Genomic DNA, 14,597 nt, shown 5'->3' with positions numbered 1-14,597 from the left:
ACGAGGGACAGGGGTTAATCGGCTATCCCGCGCAATGCGGCGCGCCATCGATAAGGTTTGCCGCTGGAGCAGCGGCGCCGGTCTCCGTTACCGACATGCCATGCATGGCATGCATATTCGTTGAAATCTCGTCGATTCACATGAAGCGATAGATAACAAGCTTGGGTGCGTCCGAACGTCTCTTAAGGCTGGCCCCGGCCGGTTGAGCGATCTGCAAAGACTTCTTTCGAGCGCCGGTGGCTGCGCATCAACGTGTGCATGAAGTCCGTGTCCCGGCGGAAAGAGACGGAGAGAGTGCATGTGCAGTGGCAGCACGTTGAAACGTTGACCCTGCAGGCCGGGAGCTGCTCTTCTCTCTCCCTCTCTCGAACTCCTGCCACGCGAAATTACACAGGAGCTTTCTTTCGTGACGCGTGAGGTGCGCAGTCTTTAACGCTGGGCTCCTGTATCCCCTTCGCTCATCTTGGCAGCCCACATTGCGCTGCACGTCTCATCACTGACCCATTCCCTAGCACCGTCCAGTCTCCCACCGTACGTCAACGTTCAGCCCTCCGCGGCTGGGCGACTCCTCTTCCCGCACTTGTATATACGTATCCTGCAGTCCGCACCAGTATCGTACGTACTGATCGCCACCACCCACCACCTATTCACACACCCACATCACCCACCCACCGTCGCCGCTCTCCCATGACGGTCCTTCGCCTCTTCACCAGCGGACGGGCAGCAGGCTATCGTGCTCTCAACCCAGCGCGATTCGCTCATTTCCGCCACATTCCATGCCATCTCCGCGGCGTTAACGGTTTCCGTCTCTTTGTCACCTCCTCCCTCCTACTCGTCGCCCTCTACTTCACATACACAACATGGGCCGTATCAGGCGTGTCAGATCGGTTTGCATTATGGGATGCCCTCGAAGCACGTAAAGAAACCCAGGCACAACCATCGAGCTGGTTCAAGAGGAACGCGACGCCGGCGCTTCCTGGTATGACGGGTCTCGGCCGCGCAGGGCGGGGCAAGAAGGCCGATACAGATCGTAAACACGCGCTAGTAACGACGGCAAAACGTAAGGCCCCTGCGACGACGTGTCTCGTCACCGTGTGGGAGAACGGGAACCTCCCCAATTACATCAAAGCCGCGCTGGACTCCTTTGGTGCCCAGGTACACCTGAAGCATGGGAGAGGAAAGACAAAGAATGGGCATGCACACGAGAGCGGGAGCGACCTCCACGATGATGAACCAACGGTGGAGATGTATTTCTTTCTGGCACCACATATGGGCCTGCGCGCGATAGCAGATCTGTATGGCGGCCAGCCGACGTGGCCGGAGAATGTGCACGCCATTGATATTGGAGAGGTGGAGCCGGAGTGGCGGGCAATGGGGTGGAATGGGTTCTTGGGCGACAGCTTGTGTCGGTTGTATGGAGAGAGAAGGGAGTCGTGGAAATGCGCGGAGCTTAAGGAGGCAATCAGGCTGGTGCATGATGGCAAGGGATCTAATTTGGGTATGTCTTACTGGCCGCCGAGGCCCCGACCGTGAAGCGGTTTGCATTCGTTTGCGGCTCATTCTCGTTGCTTCTGCCCTGACTGACTTTCTGTATCTTGACTCAATCCATAGTTCACTTGCGCGGGCTCTATGGCAACCTGTTCGCACCGTGGGTCAATTCCGAACGCTGCAAGAGCTGGGCGTGGGGTGATCTAGATACCCTCTGGGGCGACGTGGCGGGCCTGCTAGACGCCCCCTTGATTCAAGACCAAACAGACGTGTACACGCTCTCCTTTGGCGATCTCGGCTCAATATACACGCGCGGGCAATTCACCGCCTTCAACCACCACAACAACCCGCAAGTAGATTCCGCTTGGCGCATCTGCGCGGAGTTCATGTCAATGGACACCGCCATCTCATTCTTCCGCAAGTCCGGCTGGCACGCCCTCGACGAAGGCTGTACGACGACCGCCGTCCTCCACTCCGGCCACCGCCTCACTGTCCTCCCCATGCAAACCGCCGACTGGTCCGTCCAGCTGGTACGTATTGACCGCGGCGTGCTCATGGGCTGCGAGATGCGGGAAAACAACTCCACCACCCGCGCCCTCTGCCGCGACCGTATGCGCTCCATCCGCGACGCCTTGGAAGACCAGCAACTCCACGACACCGACGTCAAAGACACCCACCCCACCTCTCCCTTCCACCGCTTCCCGACCCGCACCCGCAACGTCTCCATCATCCAGCCAATCGAGGCCGCCCACCCGGGCTCCGACACCTGCATGGCGTGGGTCGACCGAAACCACCAGTATTGCGCGCATAAAGGCTTCCCATGGGAGGACGCGGGCATGTGGGTGGAGCAGGTGGAGATCGATACCCGGTTCCCGGATTTTGATCCCACTGAGGTGCATGCGGACCCGTTTGCCCCTGTGGGGAATCCGAATGAGGAGGTGGTGAGGCTATTGAGGTTTCCGTTCAGGAAGCCATTTGGGACGGGCATTTTTGAGGAGCGTGTTAATGATGCGGTCGGGCTTGCTGCGACGGCTGCGGCTGAAGATGATCCTCAATTACTACCACCGTCGTCCACCGAGGACACACCCACCGTCCGCATCCGATACTACGAATCCGTCATGTTCCACTTCCAGATGTGGAAGAAGCTCTCCGGCTTCGGGATGATTTACCCGGACGGCTGCGACGCCGTCGCACTCGCGTCGGGCGACTACGTGCTGGAGATGTATGAGAACGTCGAAACGGACGCGGAAGACCCGTTTATGAGTGTTGGGAGTGGGGCTACGCTGAGGGCATATCATGATGAGCGCATGGGGAGTAAAGGGATGAAGACGTGAGACTGCGCGAAGACGGGAAGAGTGAACTCAGTACTGAATGGCACCCGGCTTTCAGGCGAGGCGAGAAACCACTTTTTCGACTCTGGCCTCCGTCAATCTCGGCCTGTACATATCTCCGGAGACAGAGACGGGGGCGATACAGATAAAGTGACAACGCGTTCAAAGGGGAAACATGTACGCATTTGAAGTTCGTGCGCCGGCATCCCAATTATGCACATAGAAAGCTTCCCTTTGTCTTGGTTTTTAATGGTGTTTTCTTGTCCATTTATGGCCATTCTAATGTACTGTATACATATCTACATCTACCAGTTGGGCGACAGTTGGGAAGTCGCCTTGGGCCTGTTTGCTTGATGTTTGAGTGAACTTGGGCCGTGAGCGACGCTGAAAGTGGGTCGGAATGCAAAGCAGCTAACAGGCGGACATGCGGTCGACCATCTCATTCTAGGAATTCTGTACTTCCCAACTCCGGAGGTCGTCCCAACTCTGCCCGCATAACCCCTGACTACGGACAATGTTCGCCCTGCTCAACTCCCGGCCACAGCGCCGTGTCTACAACGGCTTAGACGGGCAAGCTATCACACCAGAATCCCTCAACACGCTGTCCACCGAACAACAACAACCTCCCTCACAATCAACGCCAGCAAAACCACCGCCACCATCGCCCTACTTCATCTCCCACTGCACTTCAACCACGTTCGATCTCCCCACCCACACGGCCACCCAAATTACCCTCGAACGCTGCTCCAACGGTACTGCCGTCGATTTCGCACGCGTGCTTACCACTGTCGACGTCATCCATTGCCACGACGTCCGCGTGACCGTGCGCAACGGGGCTGCTGGGACGGTGCTACTGGATGAGTGTAGTGACGTTGTGGTGTCGGTGCCCGGGGTTGTCGATGCCAATGGGGTGGTTGGAGAGGGAGGGGAGGGCAGTGGGTGGACGATCTATACGACGCGGTGTAGTGGGGTGAAGATCGGGGAGTATTTCGTGCCGGGGGATGTGGGAGGGGATGCAGGGGACGGAGACGAAGGGGAGAACCGGAGGGTGTGGAGGTTAAAGACGTGGGTGAAGGATGGGATGTGGACGACTGCGAGGGCAAATCTGTATGGGGATGTTGTGGAGCCTTTGCCCTGATGTCGGGACGGGAGATGGGAGGGTAGGTTGCGGATTTGGATAGCAGGACCACTATGGTCTGCGAGGTGCAAGCAAAGATGAGCTTGAACGCATGAGACGTGTCGCTGTGGGGCCGTGTGCTAGGTAGAGTAGGCATAGACGGAGGTCTTCCGCAACCTGAAGGTTAGCGCCTCACAAACTGAACACAATCATCTTCAACGTCAAATGCTGTCCATTGCTTTGGATCTGGGTCTGGATCCAGTAAGTGAACCATGCGGAGACGGTGAACCCGTCCTCTCCACTCCTTCACCCTTGCGTGCCACACAACCTCTACGTTCGACCCGTCTACCCCACCATCGGCACTGCTGCTTCTCCAATGGAGATTGGGTTCATGTTCACTGTATATTTATGTAGTTATCCATCCTCTGTGCCCCGTGGCACTTGTCGGGATCTGGAGACTCCGAAGCTCAAACCTCGCGTGTTCGTCGAAATGCTGTGCTGAGCAAAGAGGTGACGTCGTGCCTTCTCTCGCACGCTCCTGCGGGCATAACCTTCGACTTCTTTCGAACTCACGTTGACAGCAAGGCCTCCAACGCAGCATCATCGCCCCACATACAGCTCGTCGAACCCTGTCGCGGCACATATACAATAGTATAGACGGTCGTTGCCGGTTCTCCGAAGTGCTTCTTCTCGTCTCTGGTACATCCTCATACGCAAGCAGTGGAGAGTGATCTCCAGAGGCGACCTCCAAGTGTTGTGTCTAGCAACGACAAGCGAACTGCGAAAAAACGCATAGCTACAGGAATACTACGTGACGACTGAGGCTTGGAGCGCTGCCCGGGGAGATACAGCAGGAAAGCGCCTCGAAGGCCGAACCGTCTCCTTCCCAACTGCTACCCGCGCTCAACTTTCGCAAAGAATGCTCCGCGCGCCAGCCCCCGCGCTTCGTCCCTCCCTCAAAGCCAGCGGAAGGATCGAAACGCAAAGAATTTCGAACGCTGCAGCCACAACGACGAAGAGAACGCATCGATATCAGCAGTGCCGATGCTACAACCTCTTGAGAAACAACGCGGCGGGCACAAGGGGAGCGCATGGGCGGAACGCAGTGCTGCTGACCTTGTTTGGCGGGGTGGCCATGCTTGCTTGGAAGAGGCCAAGAGCGTTGAACACAGAGCAGGGAAGTGGATCCTGGGAGGAGAAGGTCCGACGGTTTAGCGAGCAGGCGAGGGAACATGCTTCGAAAGATGCACCAAAGAATTCCCCGCAGCCGCCGCCACCGCCTGAAACGAAAGCAGATGATATCGACTTGACCAACCCATCGACAGCCTCAGCCCTGGAAGATTTCTCCAAGAAGTTCCTCAATCTGTCCTCCGTGCGCGCCGTGCAGGACCTCGCCGAACAATCCGCCCAACTCCTGAACGATACCACCCAAACGTTCGAGAAATCCATCACAGACCGCGTACCATCCGCCACTGAGATTGGCAAGCAGATCGATGACCTAGCAGGCTCGCTGGCCAAACTGCGGTTGCTGTCGGACAAGATACCGTCGGGGACAGAGTTCACCGACCAGGTTGCGACGCTTTGGTCGGATGTTGTACAGAACTCTCTGGAGAAGCTAGTCGAGGGAACTACCATCGAGAGCTTGCAGCATGCAATCAAGGATAAGGACGCCTACCCGGAAATAGAGTGGGACGCAACAGTGCGGGTCGGGGAAGCCCTCACTGAAGCCGAGACACAGTTCCTCGCCGAACGCCGTGAACGCGTCGCCAGGGCCGTCTCAGCCTTCCTCAACGAAGAGGTCGACCCACGCGACGTCCCTGTCATCGGCATCGCCTCCAGCGGCGGCGGCTGTCGCGCTATGATCGCCTCCCTCGCGACCTTCGAAACCTTCGACCGTGTCGGCCTCCTCCGCGGGACAACCTACATCGCCGGCGTGTCCGGATCCACATGGGCCATGTCGAGTCTGTACTCCGTCGGTCGCGACTGGGACGCTCTCCGCGATCGTCTGCAGAAGCAGTTGTCCGACAACTACCTCAGCGTTCGCGACCTCGTCAATGCGATTAACAGCCCGGACGGACCGCAGGTGCTTATGGGGATGGCGCAGAAATATTTCGGGGACAGGAGCTTCTCCACTGTCGATCTCTACGGGACTTTACTCTCCGCACGAGTGTTCCTGCCGCAGGTGGCCCGCGCCATTTCGGAAAACGGTAAGGAGAACCAGAAGCAGCAACGTTACGCGAACGACGATAGCAGAGCAGCCGGGAACATACATCACGGCCCGCAACGAAACTTCGGCAAACTCTCCGACCAACGCTGGGCCATGACCTACGAAGACCTGCCTCTCCCCATCTATACCGCCGTCTCCCACGAGGTTGGCAAAAAGGAAGCGAAATACCAATGGTGGGAATTCACCCCGTTCGAAGTCGGATTTCAGAAAATGCTTCCGAGCCAACAACGCCTGTTCAGCGCATGGGTCCCCACATGGAGCTTTGGACGACAGTTCGAGAAAGGGGAGAGTGTCGAACGGCTGCCTGAGATTAGTCTGGGACTGCTGTTGGGAACTTTTGGATCGGCGTTCACGGCGTCCGTGGCTGCGATTTGGAATGAGTTCCAGGATGTATTGCCCAAAACATTGCAACAAAGGATACTGCCCCTACTGGAGGACATCTCGCAGGTGCACCCCATCTCCCCCGCGACGTTCCCGAACCCGTTATACCACCTCCGCCGGCCGGAATCCGTGTCTCGCAATCCATCCTTAATGAAGCACTCCAACAGCCACTCTCTCACCAGCGACATCCCTACGAAGCCCGACGACACAGACGACGACCTCGCCATCCTAAATGCTCCTACATTAGCGCTCATGGACGCCGGCTTCGAGAACAACATTCCGTTCGCGCCCCTCCTCCGTCAGGAACGACAGGTCGACCTCGTCATAGCTGTCGATGCGAGCATGGATGTGGGTGTGGACCCTTGGCTGAGGAAGGCGGAGAAGTATGCGAAGGAGAGGGGGGTTGTCTTTCCCCCGTTACCGCTGCCTGAGACTGGTGATGCAAAGGGGAAGGAGGTGACAGATGATGCGGAGGCCAGATGTCGGATCTTTTCTACCATTAAGGACGCGGCGCATATCAACACTCGGTCGCCAGAAACACACCGGCAAGCGCCTTCTGACCAATCCCACGCGCCACCACCACTATCCCATGATTTCACCCTGATCTACCTCCCCCTTCTTCGCAACCCAACCTACTCCGCGACCCTCGACCCGCAACGCACCGAATGGTGCGCAACCCATAATTTCACCTTCACACCCTCGCAAACAGCACAACTCGCTGGGCTGGCGAACGCGAATGTCGAGGAAAGTTTGGAACGAATCAGGGACGCCGTGAGGAGAGCGTGGAGGGCGAAACGGGCGCGGAGAGAGAGGAGGGAGCGCGAGAGGTGGGGAAGGAAGATGGAGGATGGGCCTGCCGAGGAGTTCTGAGGGGACACGATCACCCCAACATTGCACCCGGCTACGTAACACTCACAACAAGTTTTATAGCGAACTATTTGCTATCCACACATCGCGCAGTCATCGAGCTTCCTCGAGCTGGAACTCCTCGGTTGCGTGCTCTATCATCGTCACCATACGTGTTCCGTACATATCCTGGATACGGTGCACACATCCTCAAATCCACACGACCATCGGAGCTTCAAATATTGTATTAGTACCAGCATTATACATAGCACGCACATGTAGATAGTCTCTCTCAAATTTGTCACAGGCATCAATCACTCACTCAAATCCCTCCTACATCAAATCAATAAGGTCGGTTGAAGCCATTGTCCCTTGCTCCAATATGCCTACCATTCGCAGCTTGCTGCAGCCAGGCAAGCTGCCAAGGCACACCTTGACTTGAGGCGTCCCCGCAATGGCTTAACAAAGTGGCGCCGAGTCTTGTTCATTACAAGGCAGACACTGTCCACCTGCACCTCTATCAGCTGTGCAACAAAGACCAGCTCGTTCTGGCCACAATCCAGACGTACTCCAAAAGCTTGACACAAAAGGACGAAATTCATCACAAATCGACGACCTCGTCGCTAAACATATCACTTTCAAATATATCCGTGTTGTCCATCTTTGATGCCCATTTCTCTTCAACCGAAGCTTCGGTGTTTGTAGTGCCGATGTACGTTGCGCTTCGTGATGCAAGAGTGTCCACGATATCGTCCAATTCAACCGATGCGGAGACAACTGAACAAGCGCCGGTCGGAAGGTGAAGCTGCACCAGGCCATACTTTGCATCCAGCGCCAGCACATAACGTCGGTCTTTTCGCTGATACTCGCCAAAAATGGCGATGATATTTTTGAATGCCGGGCGCATCTCCCGCATTCGGAGCTGACTCAGTTCTCCCTGACTGTGCTCGTTGGTGAAGGGGTTTGATAACTCGACCAGCTCTGAGCCCAGTCGTTCAAGTCCGCGATTGATCGCATTCTCGATGTTGCCCAAAGGTATAAGCTTCGGAAGCGAGTCAAACTGCCCTTGTCTTCGATCCACAAGGAGGTGCAAGGGTGTCGCGCACTGATCCCGCCCATCACACCTTTGCAGGTCGTGCATGGTGGCTGATGTTCCGGTGGCACAAGGGTTCTGGGTTCGATGAACGATTGAAAACTCCATGCCCAGCATAAGATCTCGACCGGCTTCGCCGTTTATTTGTAAATTAAGACCATCAATACAAAAGCTGGGCGGGTCAAATGTGTGACTGACTGACCTTGTCCTCCTCGGTAGGTAATGTGCTGAGACTCAGAGCGAGAGTTGCCCCTTCGGCACACCAACCGACCGGGTTCGCGAATATTGGGAGATCTATTTCCTTCAGCCAAGGGTGGTATTTGAGAAGCGTTGCGAGTTGGAGATTGCTGTCGTCCTCCGCCGTTGAACTGTCGCCCCGGTTTCGCCTGCTCAACCCAAAATGGACCCGAAAACTGGAAGCTGTCTTCGGAAACGCCCAGGGTGGTGTAAAACATTTCGAAATGCCAAAATGTGCGAGCTGCTGCCCAATTTGCACTATTGACGACGCGTGAGTTTGGCGAGTCGGACAAGTATCGCACATTTGGCGATACAAAGTCCGAACGACCTTCAACCCCTACACATAACTTGGTTCTCAATATAAGCCCAATCCAACCAATGAACCCCAAGTACTTCCAAACAGCAAGGGGTCTTGGGGGCCCTGCAGTCTCTTTCCATGGGGGTGTTTTCATTCCCGAGATGAGGACAGCAAGCGAGGATAGCTGCAGGTAAACTATGTCCGAACCTCGTTCACTTCACAAGTCATCCCATTTACGATCCCTGTTGCAGACTGTACGATCCCAGCAGTCTGTTAGAAGCCCTGGGAGTCCCGAAGCTTTGGGGCCGATGTGAGAAAGGACCCACGATGTTTGTAAAAGCAATGTGCTATGGGGAGACACAGAGCACATTGAAAACCTTATGTTCAGCCAATGGAATCAAGGAGGTCCTTATAATGCATGGGAAAGCTGTTGTTTGCTCCATTTGAGCTCAGGGTCGTGTCACCACTGCACTTCTTTGCCTTCTGAGTTCAATCGGTGAATCAGCTGAAGGTAGAGAGGACGACCCAGCTGTTGACATGAAGAGTGGTTCGGACACCATCGGGAGTGGTTCGGAGAACATTTGGAGTGGAAATCGCGGACGTACCAATCGTCACAGGACGTCAATACAACACTTCTAGACGATTCAAATAGCCTTCAGGACGTCCAGGACAACGTCCATCGCAACTCCTGAAGCCCCTAGTGCGCTATAGTCGAAAAGCGCCGACCTCTAGGTTATTTACCTAGTGGAACGACCGACACGTCGCAACCACCTCGCTTTTCGCACCTGGATGGTTAAACAAACCTCTGTAACTCGAAGTTTGCCATCCACATCTTACTCTTTCGGTATATCAACCCCTTGAGAGTACTCGTTCAACGGTCGACACGTAGTCGACATAAACGCGTGTTCACTAGTAGCCAATTAGTAACCCGTTTGCGGATCGGAAATCTACCCCAGTAATTCGATCCCCTTCAAACTCGGAAACCTCGTAGAGCACACTGAGCTTGAAAACTTGTGAAAGTTTGAAAGCGATTCGACCTTCGGATACGGAGATATCGAAAAACGCGCTAAATCGTCGCCACCATAACCTCCGGATAGCAAAACTATCACAGTTTTGACCAAAACGACCCCCGAGAAGGTTCTTCCTGATCTGGAGAATTACCTTGAATTTACCTGCACGATCCCAGCAGTCTGTTAGAAGCCCTGGGAGTCCCGAAGCTTTGGGGCCGATGTGAGAAAGGACCCACGATGTTTGTAAAAGCAATGTGCTATGGGGAGACACAGAGCACATTGAAAACCTTATGTTCAGCCAATGGAATCAAGGAGGTCCTTATAATGCATGGGAAAGCTGTTGTTTGCTCCATTTGAGCTCAGGGTCGTGTCACCCCTGCACTTCTTTGCCTTCTGAGTTCAATCGGTGAATCAGCTGAAGGTAGAGAGGACGACCCAGCTGTTGACATGAAGAGTGGTTCGGACACCATCGGGAGTGGTTCGGAGAACATTTGGAGTGGAAATCGCGGACGTACCAATCGTCACAGGACGTCAATACAACACTTCTAGACGATTCAAATAGCCTTCAGGACGTCCAGGACAACGTCCATCGCAACTCCTGAAGCCCCTAGTGCGCTATAGTCGAAAAGCGCCGACCTCTAGGTTATTTACCTAGTGGAACGACCGACACGTCGCAACCACCTCGCTTTTCGCACCTGGATGGTTAAACAAACCTCTGTAACTCGAAGTTTGCCATCCACATCTTACTCTTTCGGTATATCAACCCCTTGAGAGTACTCGTTCAACGGTCGACACGTAGTCGACATAAACGCGTGTTCACTAGTAGCCAATTAGTAACCCGTTTGCGGATCGGAAATCTACCCCAGTAATTCGATCCCCTTCAAACTCGGAAACCTCGTAGAGCACACTGAGCTTGAAAACTTGTGAAAGTTTGAAAGCGATTCGACCTACGGATACGGAGATATCGAAAAACGCGCTAAATCGTCGCCACCATAACCTCCGGATAGCAAAACTATCACAGTTTTGACCAAAACGACCCCCAAGAAGGTTCTTCCTGATCTGGAGAATTACCTTGAATTTACCTGAACGTTTTGGGATTTTTGAATCACTGCAAAACTAGTTATCTGTCAACGCCTTCGTCGTTAATTCGATACTTAAGCGAAAACGGGCGGATAGAAAAAGTCTTTCAGTTTTGGGACAGAGCTTAGCCGTTAGGGTTCTTCTTAATCCTCTCAAAGGCCTCTTTAAACTGATAGCTTCAGATTCGGTTCAGTATCAACGCAGCCAAAACCCGCCGACATCGGACACGGTGGATTTTGGGGATTTTTCGCTCAAAAAGAGGGAAAATCTATGCCCGAATTTTGGTTATTGCATAAGGCATATACCTGATTCGAAAACGTAGTTGTTTGTGTGTATTTGCTCGAGGTACTGAGCTATGCAACATCAACGGAGTACTTCTGTCCGCATTCTGGACGTATTCATCGCTGTTTGAGGTTATCTGACCTGAAAACGAGATTACACTGGCCAGAAGGTTGTCATGAGTACATCAACGGGTAGTATAGTTACCGGGAGTGAGGAAACTACTCCTGGAGGCACGGCTGTTATTACTGAGATCGTTGAGGAGCCGGAGACTTCAGTGGACCAACCTCGTGTTGAAGTTCGCCTTCCTCCTCGAACGACGGGCCCTGCTCCATTGGAGGGCATCCAGGTCGGTGGACCTCCTCCTGCTCACCCGCCCGCTATGGCTATGTTGACGATCTCCGTCAAGGAGCTTGATGCCCGAATGAAGGCTGCTGCGGCTGCCGCTCAAGCAGAAGTTTGCGATCAACATGCCGAGGAACATCAGGCTCAACAGGATCGTTTGCGAGCTACGTTGGAGCGTGACTCCGCAATGCGCCGTGATGTGCTGCAGGATGGGTTGGTGGATCCATTCTATATCGAGCAGCGTAGACACTATGGTACATGGATCTCGCAGCATCCGTTCAATGGCAAACAGCGTGAGGCCGCTTTTGTCGACACGTTTTTGCAGAAACATACCGACTTCATGGTTACTTTTGGTCGTCCGATTGACCGCTTTAAGTACATGCAGAAGGTCTCGAGCTCGCTTGAAGGCGACGCACGTACCTGGTTCGACACCGCATGCAGGCTTGACATGCGGAAGGAGGATTTTGAAACGGCTTTCAAGTTCGCCTTTTATCCTACGAAAGCGAAAACCAACGCGCTCAATACCCTGCACCGAATGTCCTTTCATAGGTCGATGGATTCGTATGTGATGGAGTTCAAACGTATCGTTGCTGAGGCACAGCGCAACCTGGAGGTTATCACTCCTGACGATTTGAATAACCTGTTCCTTCGTGGTCTTACTCGTGATAAGACCAATACCGTAGGCTATGAGATCGCCCAGTCGTTATTGCATACGATGGTCGATTATAGGGACCAACACCCTTTGCTCGCATTTCCATTGATTCGTTTGATGGATCGTGCGCTTAGTTCGTTTGCTGTACCTTGTCTCGCCAATAAGGGAACCGACGCGAACGATAAAGCGGTTGCTTCTGGTAGTAGTGCGCCTAAACGTGCTAATGTCTCTTCTGCCGCAGGTACTGCGGGCAAGAAGGGGGGGAAAGCTAAGAAGGCGGAAGCTGCTAAACCTTACGCACGCCCTGACTTCTCCAACATGAAGTGTTTCGATTGTGGCGAGATGGGTCATCGTGCGCAAGATTGTCCTAAAAAGAAGAAGGATAAGAAGTCCGACGAGGCTAAGGATAAGCCGCGTTGGGACGCTGGTCAGAAAAAGGGTTTTCAGTAGAGACGTTTAATAAAGACACCGTTTATTCGTCTCATTGTGCAATGGTGTCCATCGAAGAGGAATTTGAGGCTATACGCCCTGAGTCCGCTGATGGTATACTGGTTGATTGTGGCAATACGTCTGCTGCGGGGGCGCGTCTGTGCCGGCCAGATGACACTGAAACCGTTTTGAAGACTAGGCCTGAAGCACTGCAATTTCAACCCGATGCGTTGATCGCACGATGTGCATTTGTAGTTCATGGCAAGTTGAATGGCAAGTTTTGTCGTATTCTGATCGATACGGGATGTACAACACTGATGGTACATCAGGGATGGGTGTCGAAACATGCTTTCCAAACCTATAACCCTAAAATGCCCATTGATGTCGCCTGGGGCGACGACGGCCATACATTCAACGCCAACAAGGTATTTTGTGGCAATCTACAGTTGTGGGGAGATGGACGACACTATTCCAGAGAACAGCTTCCATTTGTGGTTGCTCCTCTGCGGGTAGATGTTATTCTCGGATTGCCATGGATCTATATGCTTGACAATAATCGTTTCGAGCACATAGAGGATGAGATTCCTGTTCTACGATTCCGTGCAAATGAAGTTGAACATACCCTGGGTGCCAGACCAGTAACTAGGAAATGGGAATCCCAGTCGTCCTGTAATGCGGCCGATCTGCGGTCCTTTGACACCAGAAAGAAGTCTAAACGATTCAAGGCGGCGATGCCTGAACGAGAAGACCCGAGTGCAGGGGTTGTAACTTATCAGAAGGTCACTCGCTTATCTCGAAAAAAGGTGTATGGGAAGTGTTACATAGCGTACGCTATGGACATAGAAGCTGCAGTGAATGCGTCACCAGCTTATGTCCCCGCAGATGAGCGCAATCGCGCCGAACCAGAGCCAGAGGTTCAAATGAGCGAAGTTACAGGCCAGAAGGTTGATTTAAGCGTGCCATCGGATCACCTTCTATATCCAACGTTGGAGAAGTGCGTGGATAGTTTGTTTGTCGAGCACGAGAGTTGCCGCCCGATAGGGGAGAGGATAACTTTTGTATCGAGCTGGAGCCTGGTACGAAACCAGTCTTTAATCCCTTACGACATATGAGCGAAGCCAAACTCAAAGAGCTAAATGAGAAGGTTACCCTCATGCTCGAGCGCGGTTGGATTCAGCACTCGCAGAGTCCGTGGGGCGCGGCAGTGTTATTTGCTAAGAAAAAGGATGGCAGTCTCCGTATGTGCATCGACTATCGTGGGCTGAATGTAACGTCAGAGGAAACGTAGACGATATTGGGCCCTTCCGAGAGAGCTGAGAGCGGTATATTGTCGTGAAGAAAAAAGTAAGAAGCTCTTCGCAGCGGCCGCTTGACTGACAGCCTTATATATGGGCTGCCAGTGGGGCTTGCGTGGCTTCAGTGAGGCTTGGCGCCTTATGTAATGTATCACCGAGAGCTCGGGTGGCCAGCCCGGGTCTCGGATCAAGTAGAAGTAAAGACATGGAATATGAAATACAAGTGAAGATGAGATATCCCCGACACTGAATAAAGCAACGATAAAAGATTGTACGCCGTTACCAAATCTTGCAGAGATGCGGGATCGGTTACGTGAAAAGAAGTGCAAGTCTTTGTTGGATATCAAAGATGCGTATCACCGCCTTTTGGTTTGCAAGGCTGATAGGGACAAAACAGCGTTTCGGACACGGTTTGGTCATTTTGAGTAAGTTATGCCATTTGGGTTGACGAATGCGCCAGCAACGTTCCAACGGTTAACCAATAAGATA

At 53.5% G+C, this 14,597-nt stretch overlaps 4 protein-coding genes across 4 annotated transcripts; 3 read left to right on the top strand and 1 right to left on the bottom strand.

The window, feature by feature from the left end:
- Nucleotides 1-687: 687 nt before the first annotated feature.
- Nucleotides 688-3,166, top strand: EV422DRAFT_599117 (uncharacterized protein; the record flags this gene model as incomplete). Its single annotated transcript, XM_053073653.1, has 2 exons — nucleotides 688-1,498; nucleotides 1,612-3,166. The coding sequence occupies 2 exons, from the start codon at nucleotides 688-690 to the stop codon at nucleotides 2,820-2,822; spliced, it is 2,022 nt and encodes a 673-aa protein (XP_052924053.1). The 3' UTR covers nucleotides 2,823-3,166.
- Nucleotide 3,167: 1 nt separating this feature from the next.
- EV422DRAFT_119394 (uncharacterized protein) lies at nucleotides 3,168-4,168 on the top strand. Its single transcript, XM_053064657.1, has one exon. The coding sequence runs from the start codon at nucleotides 3,334-3,336 to the stop codon at nucleotides 3,955-3,957; it is 624 nt and encodes a 207-aa protein (XP_052924052.1). The 5' UTR covers nucleotides 3,168-3,333; the 3' UTR covers nucleotides 3,958-4,168.
- A 1,383-nt stretch (nucleotides 4,169-5,551) lies between these two features.
- Nucleotides 5,552-7,834, top strand: EV422DRAFT_599113 (acyl transferase/acyl hydrolase/lysophospholipase; the record flags this gene model as incomplete). Its single annotated transcript, XM_053073652.1, has 3 exons — nucleotides 5,552-6,105; nucleotides 6,187-6,673; nucleotides 6,743-7,834. Coding segments are annotated over 3 exons (1,713 nt in total), but the record flags the coding sequence as incomplete, so codon positions are not given.
- EV422DRAFT_119380 (uncharacterized protein) lies at nucleotides 7,736-8,961 on the bottom strand. The gene is made up of 2 exons (XM_053064656.1): nucleotides 8,686-8,961; nucleotides 7,736-8,614 (listed from the first exon to the last, which is right to left on the bottom strand). Exons 1-2 carry the CDS (start codon nucleotides 8,936-8,938, stop codon nucleotides 7,992-7,994), a joined length of 876 nt encoding a protein of 291 aa, XP_052924050.1. The 5' UTR covers nucleotides 8,939-8,961; the 3' UTR covers nucleotides 7,736-7,991.
- Between the last annotated feature and the right edge of the window lie 5,636 nt (nucleotides 8,962-14,597).

Source organism: Fimicolochytrium jonesii (genome assembly GCF_025526975.1).
Source record: "Fimicolochytrium jonesii strain JEL569 chromosome Unknown EV422scaffold_18, whole genome shotgun sequence".
Lineage (NCBI taxonomy): Eukaryota > Fungi > Chytridiomycota > Chytridiomycetes > Spizellomycetales > Powellomycetaceae > Fimicolochytrium > Fimicolochytrium jonesii.
Note: the sequence above shows the minus strand (reverse complement) of the source record. Positions and strands in the feature narration are given on the sequence as shown.

Excerpts from the sequence above, each read along its gene's own strand:
- EV422DRAFT_119380 (XM_053064656.1), bottom strand. The coding sequence starts at position 8,938 with ATGTTTTACACCACCCTGGGCGTTTCCGAAGACAGCTTCCAGTTTTCG. Across the intron at positions 8,615-8,685 it reads TACCTACCGAGGAGGACAAG|CCGGTCGAGATCTTATGCTG; the intron begins GTCAGTCAGTCA and ends TAAACGGCGAAG.
- EV422DRAFT_119394 (XM_053064657.1), top strand. The coding sequence starts at position 3,334 with ATGTTCGCCCTGCTCAACTCCCGGCCACAGCGCCGTGTCTACAACGGC.